Source organism: Scleropages formosus, chromosome 8, assembly GCF_900964775.1.
Source record: "Scleropages formosus chromosome 8, fSclFor1.1, whole genome shotgun sequence".
Classification (NCBI taxonomy): Eukaryota; Metazoa; Chordata; class Actinopteri; order Osteoglossiformes; family Osteoglossidae; genus Scleropages; species Scleropages formosus.
In genome coordinates, this window is record NC_041813.1 from 14,164,969 (window position 1) to 14,187,264 (window position 22,296).

The following is a 22,296-nucleotide window of genomic DNA, read 5'->3' on the forward strand; positions in this document are numbered from 1 at the left end:
TCAGCCAATGTGTATCTGTATTATTATTATTATTATTATTATTATTATTATTATTATATCAGGATGAGCGATTGTACAGACGAAATAGCTGCATATCAGCAAACTTTTGTCTTTTTTGACTTCAAGCACTCGCATCATTCCAACTCTCTGTTCTTCTCCAACACACCAGGCAGAGACATTATAATGTGGAAATAGTGCCATCCTGTCATTTTTATTTAGCTGTACTTATGACTCCAATCAGTTCTATTCATATTCTCATTCACAAACACCAAGAAATGTCCCTTGTGTGCATGTGGTTCTGCCTCAGACTGTAAATAAAAAATTCAGAATATTTAGAATCAGGCTTACTTAAGTATTTTTAATGGTATTCATTGTGGTGAGGTTGTCTGAACGTACGGAAATGCTGTCAGGAAACAAAGAGTTTACTTGGTTGCCTTAGAAGGCAATGCATTGCTTGACAGTTGCACAGATTTTGCAGTTTCTGGGTCACAAATTTGTTCATTTTTGATCCTATTGTATTTTTCATGGGGGGGTCATGGTGGCGCAGTGGGTTGGACCGGGTTGTGCTCTCTAGTGGGTCTGGGGTTCGAGTCCCACTTGGGGTGCCTTGCGACAGACTGGCGTCCTGTCCTGGGTCTGTCCCCTCCCTCTCCAGCCCTACGCCCTGTGTTGCCAGGTTAGTCTCTGGCTCCCTGCAACCCCATATGGGACAAGCGGTTTGGAAAATGTGTGTGTATTTTTCATTACAAATAATGCAATAAAACACAGAATCAATGAATAAGATGCATATGTAATAAAAACAATGGTGTACAATTAAGAACATGTACAAAAAATCAAGTAGCCAACAAAGCACAGGAATCAATATTTCTGACATGGGGTCTGGAACACAAACTGTTGTGTGTTCAAGGCCAACTTTCAGCCTTCCCCTCCAGGCATTCTAACAATTCACAATTAGGAAAAAAATTAAAAATGTTTGTATTTCATAAGCTGTTCTCTGGTCTAGTTTATAAAATACCTATAGTCAGTCAGGGTATGTTAATGCTGAGGGCTTACAAATTCATCTGGGGTATATCATGAGCTGGAGCAGGGTGAACAGATATATGGTTACTACACAGATGATAACTTGAGAGACAGACCATTGTACAGATCTAATGAAGAAAAAGAAAATTAGATTTTTTTTTTCTGTTCAGATTGATAAATGAAGCATTTAGAGAGCTTTTTGAACCCCCAGAGGTTTTTTTCTCCCATTTCTTTGTAGTTGGGAGTTTTTTTTCCCCCTCTCCTCAGCTGCCAATTGGCTTACTGTATTGTAACTGTACATGCTGCTTACATTACTGTCTTCATTGTTAAAACAAGTATACATCCTATTCTTTCTAGTTCTGTCTTGCCCTGTTTTCTGGAAGAGAGCAACTACCACTTCAACGTGCCCTTGTTTTCCCTACTACGTCATCTACAACTTGCCCTACAAGCAAACCATACTAATCTGTGAGTTAATTAGTATTTGCATTAATGCTAACATTTGAAGTTTTGACAAGCAGTGAACAAGTCCCACATTAAGCTGCATGATTTTTTCCAAGATCAGAGGTTTTCTGGACTGCAGACCTCTTTATGAATCTAATGGACACTAAAGACCACTCATAGAAAAGTTCCCATACATCAATTCTTAGGAAACATTGCACCAAATTTAATTATTAATGTCACATAAAATTATGTAATTGATTGTAATAGCATAACACACACACACACACACACACACACACATTTTCAGAACCGCTTGTCCCATACGGGGTGGCGGGGAACCGGAGCCTACCCGGTGACACAGGGCGTAAGGCCGGAGGGGGAGGGGACATACCCAGGACAGGACGCCAGTCCATCGCAAGGCACCCCAAGCGGGACTCGAACCCCAGACCCACCGGAAAGCAGGACTGTGGTCCAACCCACTGCGCCACTGCACCCCCCTACTGTAATAGCATAACAATATTTGTAATTTTAAAATTAATTAGTGATGTTTTTAAAGGAAACCACAGCTTCACAAGACCCCTTGAAGTCTATCCGTGGGCCCCAGGTTAAGAACTACTTTCCTAGACACATTTTGTAGAAAGCTATGGTAAATGCTTGAAATAAAGGCAATAAATTTAACTTAAAACTTTTCAAGGGAGCTCTAAATTTGCATAATGGACAATTCAGTTTTTACTTGAATCTGTTGTGCAGGCATCCATTTGTAGATGTTTCATGTTACTGTAGTTTTTCTGAAATGCTTTATGCAGGATGACCTATATAACTTTTCTTATACTGAACAGCTTTTTGGCAGCATCTTACTTTTTCAGATCTCTGATAATACAGTGTTTTTGGGCAAGAGTCAGCATTTTGAGCTCTACTAAAACAGCTGACAAGCATTTCCGTCCATTTAACCAGATTTTAACTCTAGTGCTTTTCCTAGTTTCACAAAAAAGAGTTAATCTTTGTTAGACAGTCCCATGAATTTGTGCAGCATGCTGTTTTCTGTGTTTTCCTTCTTTGTTCCTTTATCCTTTTGGCAGTACAGTAGTTTTTGTACTGTACAGTACAGTATGATTTTATGTAATACATCTCCCAGGTTTTAGTGGACGGCTTGTTTTATTGCAGTATGGCTCACCATGACTGACAGGTGAGAGCGCCAAGACACACTGTACACGTTTGCATGTGTTTATTTACAAACTGATTAAGTCCATTCTGCTTGCTTGATTGGTCGATTGACTGACATAAAAGTAGCAAGGAACATGGAATATGTACTAACTGCACACTGCTGATGTGTGGAGGATCACTTCATATCTGGGGCACTTTCTGCTTGGAGTTTTGTTAATATTTAACTGATAAGCCTCACTCTCCAGGCTGGCTGCTGGACTTTGTCATGTCAGATGTCTCAACAAAGACAGTCGTCACACAAATTGCCAGAATTGTCTCTCTGTTTCCCTTGTCTCCCTTTTCTCTTTTTTTCCCCATCTCTTGTCTCTCTCATACATTTTCTCCTCACTTCCTCCCACACCCTTCCTGGTTCGCAAGTATCTATCTATCTATCTATCTATATGCCCGTCCACCCGCCTGATGCCCATCCAATGCTTGCCCAGTACCTGCCAAACTCCCTCCCAATGACTGTCCATCCATCCATCCATTGTGCATTGTGTGTAGTGCCAGCATGCTGGCTGACAGCCAGAGGAAGCAGGGCTCTCCCTACTTTTCTGCTGCTCTAAGTGGTTCTGAGAGCTGGTCTTCCCAGCCGAAGCTGAGCCCATGTCAGGAATAATGGCTCTGCTCTTAAGGGCTCTTGTACTTAGTGCAGATGTGATCTACCAAAGCAAATGAGGTTGTGGTCAATACTAATAGCTGCATCTTAGAAGAGTATCATTTACACTTTATACTGGTGTCCCGTCCTGGGTGTGTCCCCTTCCCCCTCCGGCCTTACGCCCTGTGTTGCCGGGTAGGCTCCGGTTCCCCGTGACCCCGTACGGGACAAGCGGTTCTGAAAATGTGTGTGTGTGTGTACCTCTTTGATGGAGCTTGGATTTAACTTGAGCTGTCCAACTTTACAGGGTTATTTAATTTTTCTTTTACAATTACTGTTGACAAAATTATTTTCCTATAAATGTAAGAAATAATGGAAAATGTGTGTTTGTTACCACCCACCTTAAGGACTTTATTATCCAGCTACTGGGATCTGTGTGTGTATGTATATGCGTACACACCAGAGGTCTCTGTGATACAATGCTATTCGCAGAATATATAACGGGAGAATGGGTTAAGGTGAGACCGTGTGTTTGTTGACCCACCCCCTGTATCTAGGCAACTGAGCACATTTTCTGTCATGTGACTATAAATTTAGGAAGCTTGGATCATTTCTATCTGGCTGTAATGAGTTGAAGCACATGGGAGAAGTGGGAAGTATTTTTTGACAGCAAAAAATTGTTTTTTGCATGTCAAAGTAAATTTTCTGCATGCCAGGTATAATGTCTATTATTTTAAATCAAATTTATCCAAGTCCAAAACAATGTATCATACATATTAGTGATTTAACTGTGGCATGTCTGTTTGTTTGTTAAGCTCTGGTAGTTTGTTTTCACAAGTTCAAAACTGTGAAACTGCTTCTTAACTAAATTATGTTCAAGTTTAAACTTAAAAAGTCTGATGGTCAATTTACCTCCAGATGGCTCAACTAACCCAATGACTTGGATCAACTTACCCCTAACCGGGGGCAAGATGAGCCACATGACCTCTTTTTTTGAGAAGTCATATTTCCAAGGCTGTTTGCCATAGATGCATTCTTATAATTCTGGTTGATAGCAGACATCCTGAAATATAAGTAGATGTTTTTATTTTACTTCTTTCTCATTTTCCTTGCCTAGAGGACAAGATAAGTGAAAATGGGCTCATCTTACCCCGTTCTCCCCTACTATATTTCTTATACGAGTGCTGTATAACAAAAACAAGCTAAAGTGTGTTGGAGGGGAGGCTACTTCCTTGTGTGGAGCTTGTATTTTGAATTGAAATTTCTCTTCTTGCAAGGTGATTCTCATAAGTGTGAGATGGTATCTTACGCAAATTTTACAAATTACATGTAATGATTGTAAGTCTGAATTTTCATAATATTGGTGTTTTTTTATGTGAGTGAAGACAATATTTGATATTAAGGCTGTGCTGTCAGTTTAAGGAAGTTGTACTGTCTCTGTTAGTGATCTGGAATAAATCTTTTATGTATATGATATTTTTTACAAAAACACTTTTCATAATGATAAAAAAACAACCATTTTATGAGAAAAATATTTAAAAAAACAGTTTTTCAACCCTCATTTTCAGTGAAATTGTATCCCACTGTACATCTAGCAGTGCATCTGCATAGATCAAGTGTTTTATAGTGAGAAAAGGTGACACTGTATAACAGGTTCTCGCTGTGTATATAGGTGGTCCTTGAGAGTTCTGTTGTGGTGACAGCATCATAAGTCCATATTGTCTTTACTCACAAATCATATTATACTATAGTAAATGAAAGATAAGGATATATACACAATTAACATATATGAATGCTTTGTTGTATAATAAGGCTTTCCTATATTTTTTCACTACTTTCACACATTATTCATGTTAATACAGTACTAATATGGAAGCTGGGGTATGGGGTACTGTAAATAATGATTTGGTTGGTATCTTAGGTAAGGTGAAGGGGTCAGCAGAGAGTACGTTGGATGGATTGGGGAAAGTTATTTACAACTACGGGGTAGAGCGATTTGGGATAATGCAGGCGAGGAGTAAGGAGCAGCTGGGCATTGTGAAGTCAAGGTGGTAGGTAGAAATAGAGAGGCTTGTCCTGGAGAGAAGGCAGCTTAAAAGACGATGGAGGTGAGCTGAGGAGGGGGAAAGGGAGGGTATTTGTGCCTTGCAGGCAAGTATAAAGAGTATTAAGGAGGGTGGAGGCTCTTAGGAGGAGGAGGAAGAAAGTGCGGGCCAAGGTAGCGTTTTTCAGAGATCCATGTAAATTTGTGAAGGCTCTGTTTGGTAAGGAAAATTCTGGGATGTTAAGGGTAGAGAAGCAGGAGCTGGATGGTTATCTGCACGAGGTATACTCTGGTGAAGAGCATGATGGTGGACTGGAGATGCCAGTAGACATTCCCGTTGTAGGGGAGATAGAGTGGGAAATCGATGCATGCCCCCTGAGGCAGGGAGAGGTGCAAGATGTAGTGCGGCAGGCAAGGGCCTCTTCAGCACCTGGCCCAAACTGGGTACCATACCGAGTGTTTAAATGTGCTCTGGGTGTACTCAAATTTTTGTGGAGGTTGGTGGCTGTTGTGTGGAAGAAGGGGGTAATTCCCAAGTCATGGTGGAGAGCAGGAGGAATTTTTATTCCTAAGGAAAAGGAAACTTGGGGTAGGCCAGTTGAGGCCTATTAGATTTCTCAGTTGTGAAGGGAAGATTTTCTTTAGTTTTGTGGCAAGGAGGTTGGTAGCATACTTGAAAACCAACAGGCTGATTGATACCTCCGTGCAGAAAGCGGGGCTTCCAGGATGCTCAGGGTGCTTGGAGCACTCCAGTATGATTTGGCATCAGATTCAGTCTGCCAAGAAGGAGAAGAGGAGAAGAAGAGATCGCCGTGTGGTGTTCTTGGATTTAGCAAATGGTTATGGGTCAGTTCCGCACAGTTTGTTGTGGGAGGCGTTCAGGTTTTTTAAGGTTCCTGAGAGTGTTACGAGGCTGGTGAAAGCCTTTGCAGATATTTAGTTTTGTTATAGTATGGAAAGCTATACAACGTCTTGGCATCGGTTGCAGGTTGGAATCATGGCTGGATGTACAATTTCACCACTGGCTTTCACAATGGCAATGCAAATGGGTTGTTGGTGGTGAGAGGCTGCGGGATGGGACACGCCTACCCCTATTAGAGCATTTATGGATGACATGACAACCGTTATGGCTATGGCTCCTTGTACATGTCATTTGTTGTCTAAGCTCAACAATATCTTGAAGTGGGGCTAAGATGAAGGTTAAGCCAAGTAAATGGAGGAGTCTCTTGATTGTTGGTGGGAAAGTGGTACAGGAGAAGTTTTGTATCAAAGTAATTCCTTCTATTCTGGAGAATCCAGTTAAGAGCTTAGGTAGATGGTATAGTTCTGTGTTAAGTGTCAAGGAGCAGGTTTTGGCACTAAGGGAGGTGGTTGTGGAAGGTATAAAGAGCATTAATGCATCCCTCCTCCCTGGGAAGTTAGTTGTGGTGTCTGCAGTCCAGGCTCTTGCCACATATTAGGTGGTCACTTATGGTATATGAGTTTTCTGTTCGGGAGGTGGAGAAGCTCGAGTGGGATATTAGTACGGCAGTAAGAAGATGGCTGGGAGTACCATGCTGTTTAAGTAGTGTAGCGTTATATGGTAACGGCATGTTGGAGCTGCCGGTATCAAGTTTGGTGGAGGAGTACAAGTGTGCAAAGGTGGGTTTTGAGCTTACTCCAGCAGAGTCAAAAGACAAGATTGTGAGAAAGGTGGTGCCTTCAGTGAGGACAGGTAGGGGGTGGAACCCCAGAGATGTAGTCCAAAGCGCAAAAGGGGTGCTGATGTTGTTGGACATGGTTGGGCACGTGGAGAGAGGGAAGGCAGGGTTTAGCTCTGGCCATATACGATGGCTGTGAAGTCCTGCCCCGGAGGTAGGCAGATGGCGGCTGGTTGTTGAGCAGGGCCGGGGGCAGGAAGAGGAGGTGAGGCATGCAAAGGTGGTCGCACTAGTTAAGATGGGTCAGTGGGTGAACTGAGAAGGTGTGGAGAGGAGGAAGTTACGCTGGCAAGATGTGTGGGCGATGGTGGTGAGTAGCCTTAAGTTTATTGTTGGAGCAACTTATGACGTACTACCAAGGCCACAGAGTGTTAAGCAATGGGCAGGTGGTGATGGTTCTTGTAAGTTGTGTAGTGGTGTGACAACTCTGAGGCATATTTTGTTAGGGTGCATGGTTAGTTTGGGGCAGGGGGCTATACCTGGCACCATAATCAAGTTCTTAGATGTTTAGCAGGTGTTTTTGAGAGCAAGTGGCAAGTTGTGAATTCTCTGCCTGTTGGCAGTTTAGCTAAAGCAATTGGTTTTGTGCAGGCAGGAGAGAGTAGCACTATGTAAGGGCAGATGTACCCTGGTAGGTGGGTGTAGCATGCCTGAGGCACCCCAGGAAGGGGGTGAAGATGGGGGAAAAGCAGTCACAGCTGGGGCTAATTACATTCCCTATTTCTTCCCCTGCACCTGGCAGTAGGAGAGAGAGAGATGGAGGAGGAGAGCTGTGGCTGAATGGCATGAGCACGACTCGACTCTGCAGACGATGCTGTGGGGACTGGTTCGCAACTCCTGCCTACCCCTTTCCCCTCCCTTGCCTTTTCCCCGATGGGGGAGTAAAATAAACCAACACAGCCGAGCACTGTACCTGTTGTCCTATCTCATCTGTTGCAGTGGGGTAATGTACGGGACTGGAAGCTGTTGGCTGATGTGGCAAGCAGCTCCAGGTTCTGTAGGTCATTGTGGTTACTTCATTGCATCCAGGCATGGTGTTATACTGGGAGGGTGAGTATATTGTGTACTTTGAAGAGTTAATGGTGCCGTTCAAGGATTCTATTGGGAAGGCATACGAGCGGAAATTGTTAAAGTATGCAGATCTGGTGGGAGAGGCAAGGGACTGTGGATGACGGGCTCATGTGAAACTGATAGAGGTAGGTGTTAGAGGGTTTGTGGCTAAATCAGTTACGACACTGTTGGGGAAGTTTTGCTATTAGAGGCCACTCATTTAAGGTGGTGGTGAAGGAGCTGTCTAAGGCAAGTCAGTCTTTATAGTTGAAAAGAGAGTAGGGTAGTTGGGGTTACAGGTTGGAGGGAGGTGTGTAGTGGCAGGTGGTGAATAATGGGAAGCAGCTGGTGTTCATTAAGGAGGTGTGGCTGTGTTAATTAGGATGGTTTAAATTTGTGGAGTGGTGCAGTTGCTGTTGGTAGGTATGGGTGTGTGTAGTTACAAGATATGTATAGAGCTCTGGTTTAACTGATTGAGTTAGTGGCGTTATAGTGGATGTGGGACTGCACTGTTGAGTCTTCCGGAGGTGTCCTGGGCCTCGTTTGATGAAATGCTGACAAAGGGAGGTGCCCACTTGATAACGTCAATGAAATATTCATGTTGGTACCCAGCTGGTTTGGTTTGTGGGTTTGGTTTGATGACTGGTTTTTGTTAGGCTTGATTTGTTGGTGTGGTTTGATGCTTTTTGTATTGGTGGGTTAAACTTGGTCTGGTTTTTGTTATTGGGTTTGGTGTCATGGTTGGTTTTTGTGTTGATGGGGTTGGGCTTAGTTTGGTTTTTATTGATGGGTTACACTTGGTTTTGTTAGTGGGGGTGGTTTGGAGAAGGTAACCTTTTTGGTCTCAGGTCATGGACATGTATGTTGGCTATGCTGGGTGTTCTCTGTGGCTTCAGGTTGGTGGTTGGACTGGGTCCTTGTGTACAGCTGTTTGAAAAATATCTTGAATGTCACATTGTAAATCTAGGACTACCTGTAATACGAATGGACTGATTGCATTCAAAATACACAGAACAAGATGTTACACCCCATGCGTATATTACAGCCGCCATAGGCAAGGACCCAGTCCAACTGACCTCACCATAAAGCCACAAAGAACAACACCCAGCATTACCAACACATATCTCCATGATTCAAGACCAAGAAGCTTAATTCCCTTCCCTAACCAACACAACTGCAGGGTACCAACATGAGTATTTCGTTGATGTTAAGTGGGCACTTCCCAATGTTGGTCTTTCATTGAATTAGGCTCCCGACACCTCCGAAAGGCTCAACAGTGCAGTCGGGAATCCCAGACCCACCCTTCTCCACACACATTAGATGCCCTTTACTCTCAACAAATACAGCAACACCACAAACTCGATTACCTCAACTGAACCGCTGCTCCAAACATATCTTCAATCCACCATCTCACAGATTCGAACCATCCCAAATCACATGACTCGCCATTAAATTCTAATGGGCAGTGATGCAGTAATAGAGCATCCAGGTCTCAGTACAGTACTGTTTTGTAGCTGCTGTGGCTCCTTACTGTGCTGTACCCTGTATTCACAACTGGCCAGCAGACCTGGGAGTTTTCTTCTAATGTAAATGATACTAAATATGTGAGATTAGTTATATATTGTAATATAAACCATGTTTTTTGCAAAACTGAAAGACAACCAGCTGCTGTAGACCAGGGAAAGCATTGCCTGTGATGTGGATAAATCCTCTGGTCCAATAAAGGCACAATAAATTAACCCTCTCTAAAGGTATGTTTTATTTAAATACACATCTGTTTTACTTTACATTTAGTTTTTTTAAAACGATTATCTGCAGAAACAGTTGCGTATCTGAATATAAATAATTTTAGGGAATTTGATTTTTCTTGTCCTGCTCTCTGGTGGGTCTGGGGTTCGAGTCCCGCTTGGGGTGCCTTGTGACGGACTGGCATCCTGTGCTGGGTGTCCCCTCCCCCTCCAGTGTTGTGCTCTGTGTTTAATAATTTCTATACTATGCAACATATGCTTTTATCGTAACATGTATGGTTACTAATCCATCAACATAGAGCCTGCTCATCAGTGCTTTCTGATGTCTTTATGGATATATTCAATTTGTCCCTTACACAAGCCTCAATTCCCACCTGCTTAAAGAGGACCACTATCCTGCTGCTGCCAAAAAACAACAAAGCATCCTGCCTCAGTGACTACTGACTCCAATAGTGAAGTGCTTCGAAAGAATCGTCATTGGGTACAGCCAATCACTCTGGACCCTCTCCAGTTCGCATACAGACGGAACAGATCCACAGAGGACGCATTAGCACAACAATACACACTGCCCTCACTTACCTGGAAAACAAGGACAGCTATGTTCGAATGCGGTTTATTGATTACAGCTCAGAATTCAACACAGTAATACCTTCGACGCTCGTCAACAAGCTTCACAATCTTGGTGTGCCACCCCCCCCCCCCCCCCGCACCTAGGTTCTGGACTTTCTAATGGGCAGACCCCAGTCTGTTAAAATTGGGAACCACACATCCAGGTCAATAACCATAAACACAGGAACTCCACAGGGCTGCGTGCTGAGCCCCATGCTCTATGCACTCTTCACCCATGATTGTGTGGCCTCCCAGAACAATACCAGCATCATCAAATTTGCTGATGACACGGCAGTCATTGGACTGATAACGTGAGGCGATGAGTCGGCATACAGGAGGGAAGTGGCTGACCTAGTGAAGTGGTGCCACGATGACAATCTCTCGCTCAGTGTCAACAAAACAAAAGAGTTGATGATAGATCCACAGACAAGGAGGGAACAACACTCATCACTGCATATGGGTGAGACAGTGGTGGACAGGGTGAGCAGCTTCGAATTCCTGGGTGTTCACTTTAGTGAAGATCTCACCTGGTCTCACAACACATCTGGTCAAGAAATCACATCAGTGTCTGCATTTCTTGAGAAGGCTGAGGAAATTTGGCATGCCAAGCCAAATCCTCAGAAGCTTCTATAGGTGTGTAATAGAGCTGGTGTGGACGCTCTCAATCGCAGTGTGGTTTGGAAGATGCACGAGACAGGATCGTAAAGTGCTACAGCGAGTGGTGAAAGCTACTCGAACCATCACTGGAACGTCCTTACCGTTACTGGAGAGCCTATACCAGGCCAGAACCATTAGGAGAGCCATTAACATCATCAAGGACAACAGTCATCGCCAGTACAGCCTTTTCACACCCTTACCATCAGGCAGACGCTACAGGAGTGTTTAAAGCCAGAACCTCAAGGTTGAAAAAGTTTTTACCCACAGGCCATCAGGCTTGTGAACAACACCCATCCACTGCCTCTCCACCCATCACAGCAGACACAGTTCACCCTCTGAGCCTGAGAGGTGTTAACTACCCCGCCCCCATCCCTCTTACGCACACATCTACAACGCCAATATCATCAGAGACCACAGACTACCGCCGCATACCTTGCGTATGCAAATACAAACCCCCCCTCAACTGCAAATAGACCCAATCTACCTCTGCAGGACTTTGCACATGTACGACTTCCATGTTTACATTGCGCGCTGCACACTATATATGTATATAACCTCGTTTCTTGGATTTTCGCACAATAGTAATTTTTGTAATTTGTGACCTTGCACCAATAGTAATTTTCGTAAATTTGTGATTTACGCCCTCTGTTTTCCTTGTGTGCTTTCCTTGTGTCCTTATTTATGTCAGAGGCTGCTGAGGATTCACAGAGCAAGAATCTCATTGTACAGTGTAACAAACTGTTTACTGTACACATGACAAACCCTTGAATCTTGAATATTTGATTGCTTTCTATTGCTTGCGTGTGTAGTGAGTATTCAGTAGTTTCTATGTGTCTGGTGGCTAGTTTTGCAACCAGAAGGAAAAGTTTCATTCTGAACAAAGTTAACAGGCTTCTGAGTCATTTCCTTAGTTTTGAATAAGTCTGGGATTTTGAGGTCAGTTCAGTGTGAGAAATAGGGTGTAATTTCAGGAAATGTATTTAAGCAATTGTGAAACTTCAAAAGTATAAAATATACTTTTTCAGAATGTTTGCATTCGTAGCAAATAAACAATGCAGTGTAAATGTTATCATAGCCTCAATGTGATATCAATATTAGTTTTCCCACAATAACAAAGAATTCTGTAGAAAGTTCAATAACGGGAGATGATGCTGAAATACCCCAAACACCCTATATGCACGCTAATGATGTGCTAATGGTTATTGTAAGATGTGTGATAAAATTTATTTAAATGTTGCAGAATTTCTATAACAAAATGCTCCAGGGCTCTGAAAAGTTAGGTCAATGAAGTAGACCTTTGGTCACCACAAGTGTCAGCATCAGACACCCTTGTTCAGGCAATCTGACCGGGATGGATCAGGCCCAGCCTACATCCAGATAGAGCTACTGAGAACCCACTGTTCACTCACTGTGTGTATTTCCTATATGGAACATGTGTGGAATAAGTTATACAACTGGATCCAAAAAAACTCCAGTACATTAGTGATGAGGAGATTTAGGAGGTTAAACTGTCGGAAACAATATTACTGTTAACAATATTTGTACAGTCTTCTCACGCCATCAGTAAAGTTGACTTAAAGCTTGTTTTATCATGACCTTGTGCTAGACAGACGCACCTGCAGCGAATTGGGGAGATGAGCCAGAAAGAGGCTGCTCTGACACCCCAGTTTGTGGAACCTCATTAGAGCAACCGCAGCCTCAGCAAATGGTCACGACAATCATTGTTTCCTGGTTTCCCTGTTCTTTTCCTGTACACCCTGCTCTGCTGTCTTGGTTCCTTACCTTAGGCTTTGTTCTCTGGGTTACAACTCTGGATTTTTTTTTCCTCGGTATGATGTCTGTGCATCGGTGACCTCCTGTCTGTTTTTGACTACGTTTTTCCCTGCCCCTTTTTGGATTCACTGATAACGTTGCACCTGCTGTTGGGTCCGATGCTTCTCTTTCTTGTGGCCATGATGACAGAAGGTTCCGCCTCAGCTTTGGACCCAGTGGTGCTGGAGCGCCTGCAACATGTGCTCTCTACCTAGGGCATGCTATTAGGTTCTCATTATCAATCCCTGATCCAGTTTGCGAAGGTGTTCCAGGGGCTCGTCCAGGTGCTCCAGGAGAAAGCTGTGATAGAATCAACCGACACCAAAACTGCATCCATGTGCCCATTTCTCACATAAGTTATCAGGAGCTGAGCAGAATTACAACATAGGCAACAGGGAGCTATCAGCAATCAAGCTGGCCCTAGAGAAATGGCGGCACTGGTTAGAGGGGGTCACACACCCCTTCTTGGTGCTAATGGACCATCGGAATCTGGCATACCACCAGATGGCCCGTTGCCTGAACCCTCAACAAGCCCGGTGGGCTAAACCTGGTTCCGCTTCAGTGTCCTATAGACCGGGCACCAAAAACACCAAGGTGGATGCATTGTCATGGGTGTATGATCGCACACTAGTCCCAGGTCCTCCAGAGCCTCTTCTACCCAGGCACTGTGTCATACCTCTGGTGCAATGGCAGTTCCTACAAGACCTCCAGGCTGCCAAGGAGACTGAGCCAGCAGAAAAGCTTGTCGGAAAGGACTACATACCGCTAAACATGCAACTGACTCCCTGGCGGTGGGTCACCGGGGCACAGCAGAACACTATCCCCCCTCCAAAAGCTGTTCTGGTATCCCTCCATCTGGGAGGATGTCCAGGACTACATACATGCCAGCGCCACCTGCATACAAGCTATGACCCCGAACCAGAAGCTTGCGGGTCTGATTGAACCCCTACTGGTGCCGGCTCACCCCAATCTCATGTTGTCGATTTTCTTGTAGACCTCCCACCACCTGATGGTAAGACCACAGTGCTGACTATGATTGACCAAGTTTCGAAAGCATGCCACCTTGTTTTCCTTCCGTTGCTCCCCACAGCCCTGGAGATAGCGGAGGCCCTATTCCAGAACGTGTTCTGCTTCTACAGTCTCCCTGAGGACGTTGTCTCAGATTGGGGTCTGCAGTTTACCTCAGAGGTTCGCAGGGTCTTTTGGCGCAAACTGGGTATCTGTCAGCCTTACATTGGGATATCATCCACAGGCCAAGGGGCAGGGCGAGTGGCTCCAACAAGATGTTGGCTGAGTCCTGTGCAGTTATTGCAGTCGAAAACAGTATGGTCCTGGTATTTGCTTTGGGCCGAATACGCACATAATTGGCTGACGCGCTCGTCCACGGGTCTCTCCCTCTTCCAGTCTCTAGGTTATCAGCCTCCATTGTTTCCCTGACATCCCGGGCCCCTAGCAGCATTCCCAGGGTGGACACATGGTGTTGGGAGAGTGAGGAGGTGTGGCGAACTGTATGGGACCATCTCCAGCAGAGCACCCTCAGATACAAGTGACAAGCAGATCACCATTGTCCCATGCTCTCCTTCATACCGGGTCAGAGGGTTTGGCTGTTGACTCGGGACCTCAGGATGAGGTTGCTCTCCAAGAAGCTCAGCCTGCGGTACATTGGTCCATTCAGGGTCCTTTGCCGCCTCAACCCGCTTATGTATAAACTCCAGCTGCACATCTGCCCGACCTTTCATGTGTGTCTCTCCTGAAGCCTTGTGCCACATCCCTGTACCAACAGTTCCCAGGCGTCGCACCGCCCCCGCCAGTGCAGGTTGGCAGTGCTCCTGTGTACAGTGTGTGGACGTTGCTCAACTCTAGTCGCCGGCCAGGGGCCTTGCAATACTTGGTGGACTGGGAGGGCTACGGCCCTGAGGAACAGTGTTGGGTGTTGGCATGTGACATGTTAGATCCTGTTCTTATCTCAGATTTTCATATGGACCACCTGGACTGGCCACAGCCAGTTTCCTCCCATAGTCCAAAGACATGCTGTTCAGGTTCAGCCCTAGTGTGTGAGTAATGGAGAGAGTGTGTTCCACTGATTTATGGATGAGCGACCCTTTGTAAATATTGTATCTAGCAGTGTAAGTCACCTTGGTGAATAAGGTTTGTGGTCTGATAACACTACATAAAGTTCATTGGAAGTTGTTTTGGAGAAAAGCGTCTGCTAAATAAGTAAATATAAATGTAAGCTCAGGGCCTCACTGGGCATGTGTGAGCGCACCAAACAGCAATGGCTCCCTGTCAACTGATGCTTCATAGCCCCAGTCTGGAAGATAGACACAATTTGGGATGTGTCTCAGGTGTGATTTTCTTTTTTTTGCTGTGGGTAGATCTCACACAGCATTGCAGTGGGAAATGCCAGTGTCTCCCAGTACGTTGGCTGTCCAGTTGGATGCATGTTCAGTCTTGGCTCAGTTTGTGCAACACTGGCAGTTGTATGTTGTCTGCCCTGTCTGACACTGGCATGTTGTACAGTTCAGAGACATAGAAAGAAGAATGCCATGGTAAATAACTTTCTTAGCCTCCCTAAGTGTAGAAACCATGTGTGGTCTCCATGATGCAAATTTGACTGGACAGCTCCCACCTTGCTGAATTCAATTTACTTTTATTGAGTGCTCTTCTCACGCTGTGACACAGAGCGCTTGAACACAGGCATAAGGAAAAGAAACAAATACATCAGACAAAGATAGTTAACTACAGACTAGCGTAATGCATTATCAATGCAATTATCAAAGTTATCAGTATGCCTACTGGCCACGGAGGAAAGGAACAAAAAAGTGCCAGTGGCTGCCCACCCCTCCTGGGCCTTCTAGATTAAATAAGACTTCTAAGTCAGTTTACAGGTAATAATGGCATTGTTACTGTTTGGTAGCTTGATTTCCCAGTTCAGCAAGGTACGTATTGTCCATCATGGTAGTTGGTCATCTTCAGTCAGCATGGGGTGCTTCTGTACCAGCCGACCTGCTGTGTGGTGGGTCTGGGGTTTGAGCCTGGCTTGGGGTGATTTGTGGCAGACTGGTGTCCTGTCTAGGGTGTGTCCTCCCTCTTTTCTGCCTTGCTCCCTGCATTGCTAGGTAAGGTCCTGTTTGGGGCAAGTGGTTGTAGACATTGGTTGGTTAGTACTCTGCTAGCAATTGTCAGCTCTAGAAATCTTAAACATTGTGTTTGTTATGACCAATTTTTGACCAACACAGAAGTCCAATGACAGCTCACAGGGACTAAGGGTATTCCGAAACACTGTCCTTGTGGTCTTATGAACCCATCACAAGACTCCAAGAACATTGGCCAGCCCATCTACTAGCTGTAAGAGTAAGCACCTAAGAGTCCCTTTCCTGCATCTTTCAAGCTAATGTTATGTGTATTTTCTTCTCTTTTCTCTTTATCTCCTTGATTTTGCAGGTATTTTGTACTGGACCCAGAGAAGGGGCTGCTTCAGTACTTTGTCAACGAACACAGTAAAAACCAGAAGCCCCGTGGCTGGCTGCCCCTAATTGGTGCATCTGTGGTCCCGAGTGATGAGGCTCCCTGCATGTTCACAGTCTACTCGGCCAATGGGGAGTTCTACAAACTCAGAGGTAAGATTGTCACCCTACCTCTTCATATTTACATTTATTCATTTAGCAGACGCTTTTCTCCAAAGTGACGTACATCTCAGCAAAAGTACAATTTGCGCATTACATTAAGAGAAAGAGACATGGCTGCAGACATGTGACGCTTAAGTAAACCTACTTTCTTACAACACTGTCCCATATGCCCATCCACCCATATGCCCATCTTACTTCTGCTGAACAGGAGTTTGTAGAGTCAAGATATTTTTGTTTGCGTTCAGTTTATATTAGGCTTAATCTCGCACCTTATGCCTCCAGGGCAGGCAGGCTCTGGACCACTGTGCATTGGACATGTAGTTGCTGATAGATGGGCAGATGTAGTGTCGTTCAACGTTAATAAATATGTTGCATGAATTGGTCAGCAGTCAGGATTAAAAGGCTTAATTTTAATGTTTTCAAGTTTTAAAAAAAAAATCTCTTTCAGTTTATTGAAGCTTTGTGTGAAGTTTTTAACTAAGTCTTTCAAATAAATTGAGGGATGTCTGTATTATTAACACAGGGGATGCGGTGGCGCAGTGGGTTGGACCAGGTCCTGCTCCCTGATGGGTCTGGGGTTCAAGTCCTGCTTGGGGTGCCTTGCGACAGACTGGCATCCTGTCCTGGGTGTGCCCCCCCCGTCCAGCCTTACGCCCTGTGTTGCCGGGTTAGGCTCCGGCTCCCCGCGACCCCAAATGGGACAAGCGGTTCAGACTGTGTGTGTGTGTGTGTGTGTGTGTGTGTGATTAACCTTTTGATTATGACTCAGTGATAAAACACACCGAATTTGCAAACTGTTGAGGTACAGCTAGATTTCAGATCCCAGTTGCACTCACAGGTTAATAAACCAGTGAGCTAATGTTTCTCTAACGCCATGCAGTGTTGCCTGAGTGTTTGGCCAGTGGTCGGCGCTTGCCAAATGAAGACTAGCTGTAAACTGGTCAGCCTCATGAACAACAAAATGTAATTTCTAAGTGATTTTAGTGACTTAAAAATGCCATCAGTCTTCTGTAGTCAGTATTATGACCCTTAGTTTAGACAATTTAAAAAATATTGGTTATTGCATTTTTTACTAAATATCTCTGTCCTGTAATGTCCTAATTTAAAATATCTATAACCAATGCCTATACTTTAATATTATTGTCATGTTCCAAACAAGAAGCCAACAGGTGAGACTCAGGTGCAGGTGCTTTTATTCAGGGCTCAGTAGGAGAATGGTTGGGAGCAGGCAGAGGTCGGTCAATTGTCATTCGACAGAGGGGACACGCTGAAGCCAGAGTCAAGAGGACGTGGGCAAAAGGTCAAGGAGCCAGAGGAGATATATCCAGGAACAGGGGAGGAGGTTAGGAGAATCACAAGAGAACAGTGAGTGATTGCACAGGGTTGCAGTTGCTCTGATGAAGTTCTGCAGACTGGGGTGTCTGGGCAGCTTCTTTATACCTTTGTGATTCGTTGCAGGTGCAGTGGTTGAGTACTGGGTGGGGGGGCGTGACAATTATTTTTACAGCATCCCAAATTAAAATCAAAGTTATTAAAATTGAAGTAATGCATAAATCTGATTAAAAAACCTCAATCCACAATAACTGCATTGACAGTAGTAAATATATAGCCAACTATCCATTTGTCTCGTGCCTTTGTTCAATGCTCCGTGTCACTGTGTGAGAAGAACGCTCTATAGAAATTGAACTGAATTGAACAAACAAAATATTTTAAGTGAAATTTTAGTGTCCAAACACATTTCTCATTATCATTACATATGTTCAAGTTTCCCCACAGTTACACACAAGTTTTAGATAGTTTGATTGGACTTTAGTTTTTCATACCCTTAAACACACCACTGTCTTCTTGGTAACCCCTACATACTGGGTTTTCATTACTGTTACAGGATCTTGTTAATATTCAGGCAGTTTAAATCACAATCATTTAGGAAGACATTAAAGGGCCTAAGAAAATATTAGCAAAATTTTTGCAACTGCCACCATTGTAAGCAAAAATGCTATAGAATCTCATTACTCTAACACAATTATCTGCTTTGGTTTAAAGTTCATGGGTCTGACCCAACTTCATAGTGCTAGGGCTCACACCGTCTCTCATCTATCATCCTTAGAACAAGTACAGTCCTTTCAGAGAAACTTCTTCTCTGTAGTGAGACACAACTTGCAATCAACAGCGATTTCATCATGCTTTCTGGTGGTTGATTTTTGCCTTTCCTCCTAGTGTCTCCAACATTTGTCTGTTGGCTGTTACTTTCATTATTAAGTGAATACAAAGAAACACTGGGGTTTAAATAGCTTGCAGTAGCTTCTTGACTATTTCCTTTAGCAGATTTCTGTGGCAACAGCTGTTACCACATAGACAAGAATACCCAAGAATAGCCAGAGCTGGCTTAACATTAGCAACATTTGTATATTCAGTGCTTAAATTGGTTGGGCCCTTAAAATATGGGATTTTCTACACCAAGATTGCAGTAGTAAAATGGTGTCACAGTAGGTCAAAGATTGATAGATGAAACTTTTTTTCCTTTTATGGAAATAGTTTTGAATGCTTTACCATCAGATTTGGGCAAGAATATTATTGTAACTAAATTAGCTAGAATGATGGGCATGGAAATAAGCATGTCTGAAGTGAGATTCTGCAACTGGAACAAAGTGTTTTTTTGTCACCGAGTGCTCTCTCAAAGAGAGCGCGCACAAAACATTAAAGAAACTTGAATGGAAAGAAAGAAACCTGAATAGCATGCCTTTGGACTGTGGGAGGAAACCGACATTCTCTCACACCACCCAGACACTGTGAGACTATCCTAATTAACAAGGCCACACCTCCTTAATTATCACCAGCTGCTTCCCATTACTCACCACGTGTCACTAATTTTCCACCAATACACACCTCCCACATCTTATATATGTACATGTACACACACACACTCACTGAACCGCTTGTCCCATACGAGGTCGCGGGGAACCGGAGCCTAACTCGGCGTAAGGCTGGAGGGGAAGGAGACACACCCAGGACGGGATGTGTATATATAATTTTTTTTTTTTTTTTTTTTTTTTTTTGCATTTATTCATTTAACAGTTTTCAATGTAAGTGACTTTGGAGAAAAGCATGTAGTAATATCAGCCCACACCTTATTCATCCAAAGTGACTTGCAATGCTAGATACACTACCTGTAATGAGTCACTCATCCATATACTAGTGAATCTCTCTCTCTCTCTCTCTCTCTCTCGCACGCACGCACGCACACACACACTGTGGGGGATTTTTAGGGTCACTAATACACCTTATATCTAATAATTTATTATTCACTGGTGCCTTTGCAGTAGTCCCATTTTGTGTGTGTGTGTATATATATATATATATATATATATATATATATATATATATATATATATATATATAAGGACTTTTTCTGAACATGCTTGTTGACAGTATTTAGGGTTAGAGTTTGAGATTGTGTTAGTGTTTTCTGCCACTGTATGGCTGTCTAACTTGTACAATATTGACAGTAATTGCCTTCCTCTTCTTCTTGCCCATCTGTGTCTCCTGTTACTGGTGTCATTTCGTAGACATGATGGATGCACAAAACACATCATAGATACGAGGGGTATCCAAAAAAATTGCTGGCAACACAGAACACTGTGGAGTATTGGTTGTATACGCTAGCGACTGCGTGGCTGACTGGGAGATGTGGATCACAGCTGCTGTCCAGCTGCCCAGCATCACAAGAGAGTATCGTACCTCATATCGCTTGCTTGGGGAAAAAAAAATCAAAATTCAAAACTCGAAGTACGATTTCTACTGAATGCGTATCGCTATCGTACCATCGTAAAGTCAAAAAATTGTGAGTTGGACCATTGTAACTCGGGGACCGTCTTATAATATTGTAGTCCATTTGCGTCCGATACTCGTGCTTCTAGCAGACCAGTGTGGAACCTGTTGTTAAGCAGCACTCCTATGAGTGCCATATTATAGATGCAATTTCAGCATTTTAAGCTTAATTATCAAATACACTGATTTTATTCAATATTTTTCATCCAATTAATAATTCGCAATTAGTTAAACTATATGAAAAAACATGGAGTATCAAAATAACTGGTGCTTAACACAGTGCTTAGGACCACTAGGCCAGGACATGACTATATTTAGGGTTACCACCAAAACAGTTTTGGAAACCAAAGGAGTAGCATACAATGGCTGTCAATATTGTACAAGTTAGACAGCCATATAGTGGAAATTAATCTTGAGGAGGAACTCAAGATAATTGCCCAGCATGAAGGTGGCAAGCCCATAATGGCCATCACACATATGCTAAGCTATGTGTTCGGTAGATTAGGTGTATTAAATACATTTTTAACTTGCGATGGAGTTATCCCCATCATAACCGCATCGTAAGTTGGGGGCCATCTGTACTATGTTTATGGATTCTGTATTGTCTATTTTAAATACTGTATTGTGAGAGTGAAGTCATTCACTTATAGCACTGTAATATTTCTTTTTTGACACCATCCCACTACCCTCAGAAACACCCTCATTTGGATTGCCACCATAACTTTGGGAAGTACTGTGCTACGTTGTGGCATGGATTGCCACTCTGTCCACCTGGGTGGCCTGAATAAAGAAAGTCTACAGGGAACTGTCACATCGAACAGAGGATGCAGGGGAGGCTGGAGCCAAGTGGGGGATCATTTATTTAGAACCAAGGCATCAGACTTGTTCTCGTTGTCAGGGACAGGTGAAGAGTCAGTCAATCGGCGGTCTGGGTGAAGACGAAGACCGTTGTTGAAATTGGGTGGCAAGGCAAATGGTCAGGAGCCAGGGAACGGCGTGTAATGAAATGTAACAAAGCACAGGATATTGAATGCAGGGAGTATTGTTGACGCAGAGGGGACAGTTGTCTCAACGAGATTCCATAACTGAGAAGAGGCTGAGAGGTGTTTTTATAGTTGAGTGCTCCAATAAACCACAGGTGCTTAATCGGAGCCAGGTGCTGCTGGTTGAGGTGCAGGCGTGGACGTGACAATTCTCTTAGGTTAAGCCTTGGTTTCTTTTTTGTCTTATCCATCAACCAAAATTTGAACCAGTTACCACACCAGGTCAGGTACTTCAATTTTATTGCTCTGAAGTTCCTTCTTTGTTTCAGGTATATGCTGTGTGATTATTGTGATCTGCTGGTCATGCTCTCCATCTCTTTGCAGCTGCAGATGCCAGGGAGCAACAGCTTTGGATGAGTCAGCTGCAGGCTTGTGCTCGTCGCCATTCCGACAGCAGTGCCAAAGTAAGCCCAGCTGTCACTCACATTCAGTAAGGAAGGTTTGATTTCTGGGATCTGCTCCTGAGCAATGATACTTTTGATATCAAGTGCTAAGTATACAAGTGGGCTGTTTAAAGAACTTCAACAGTTTTTAAATTACACTCCATTTTCTAATATAGCTGTCTGTCGATTTATTCACGGGTTAGGTTTTGTAAAAACCTTAGGTAAGAATAAAAAATTTAAACTTCATAGTAAACCTTTACTTCCATTTTTATCAACCACTTGTCCCATGCAGTGTTTCTATGCTCTGGAGTCTATTCTGGAAACACAGGGCCTATGAGGCAGGGAACAAAATGGATGGGATGCCAATCTTTCATGGGCTTTTTATTATCTTTTGTTAATATGAAACAGTATTAAGATAAAGTCCAAAATTCAAAATTACTGAAAAGAAAAAAAGTCATGCTCACAACCATCTATGACTAATCCCATAGGAACAGCTTGTAGCACAGTGGTTAGAAGTGCTATTTCTGGAAC

The 22,296-nt window shown here is 43.6% G+C and overlaps 1 protein-coding gene across 1 annotated transcript in view; it reads left to right on the plus strand.

Moving 5' to 3' along the window:
- Positions 1-22,296, plus strand: part of osbpl10b (oxysterol binding protein-like 10b) — an 85,193-nt gene that overhangs the window by 4,563 nt on the left and 58,334 nt on the right. Inside the window, exons 2-3 of the mRNA XM_018754802.1 lie at positions 16,327-16,502; positions 21,707-21,786. Coding sequence (XP_018610318.1) covers positions 16,327-16,502; positions 21,707-21,786 — 256 coding nt within the window. The remainder of the gene's footprint in view (positions 1-16,326; positions 16,503-21,706; positions 21,787-22,296) is intronic.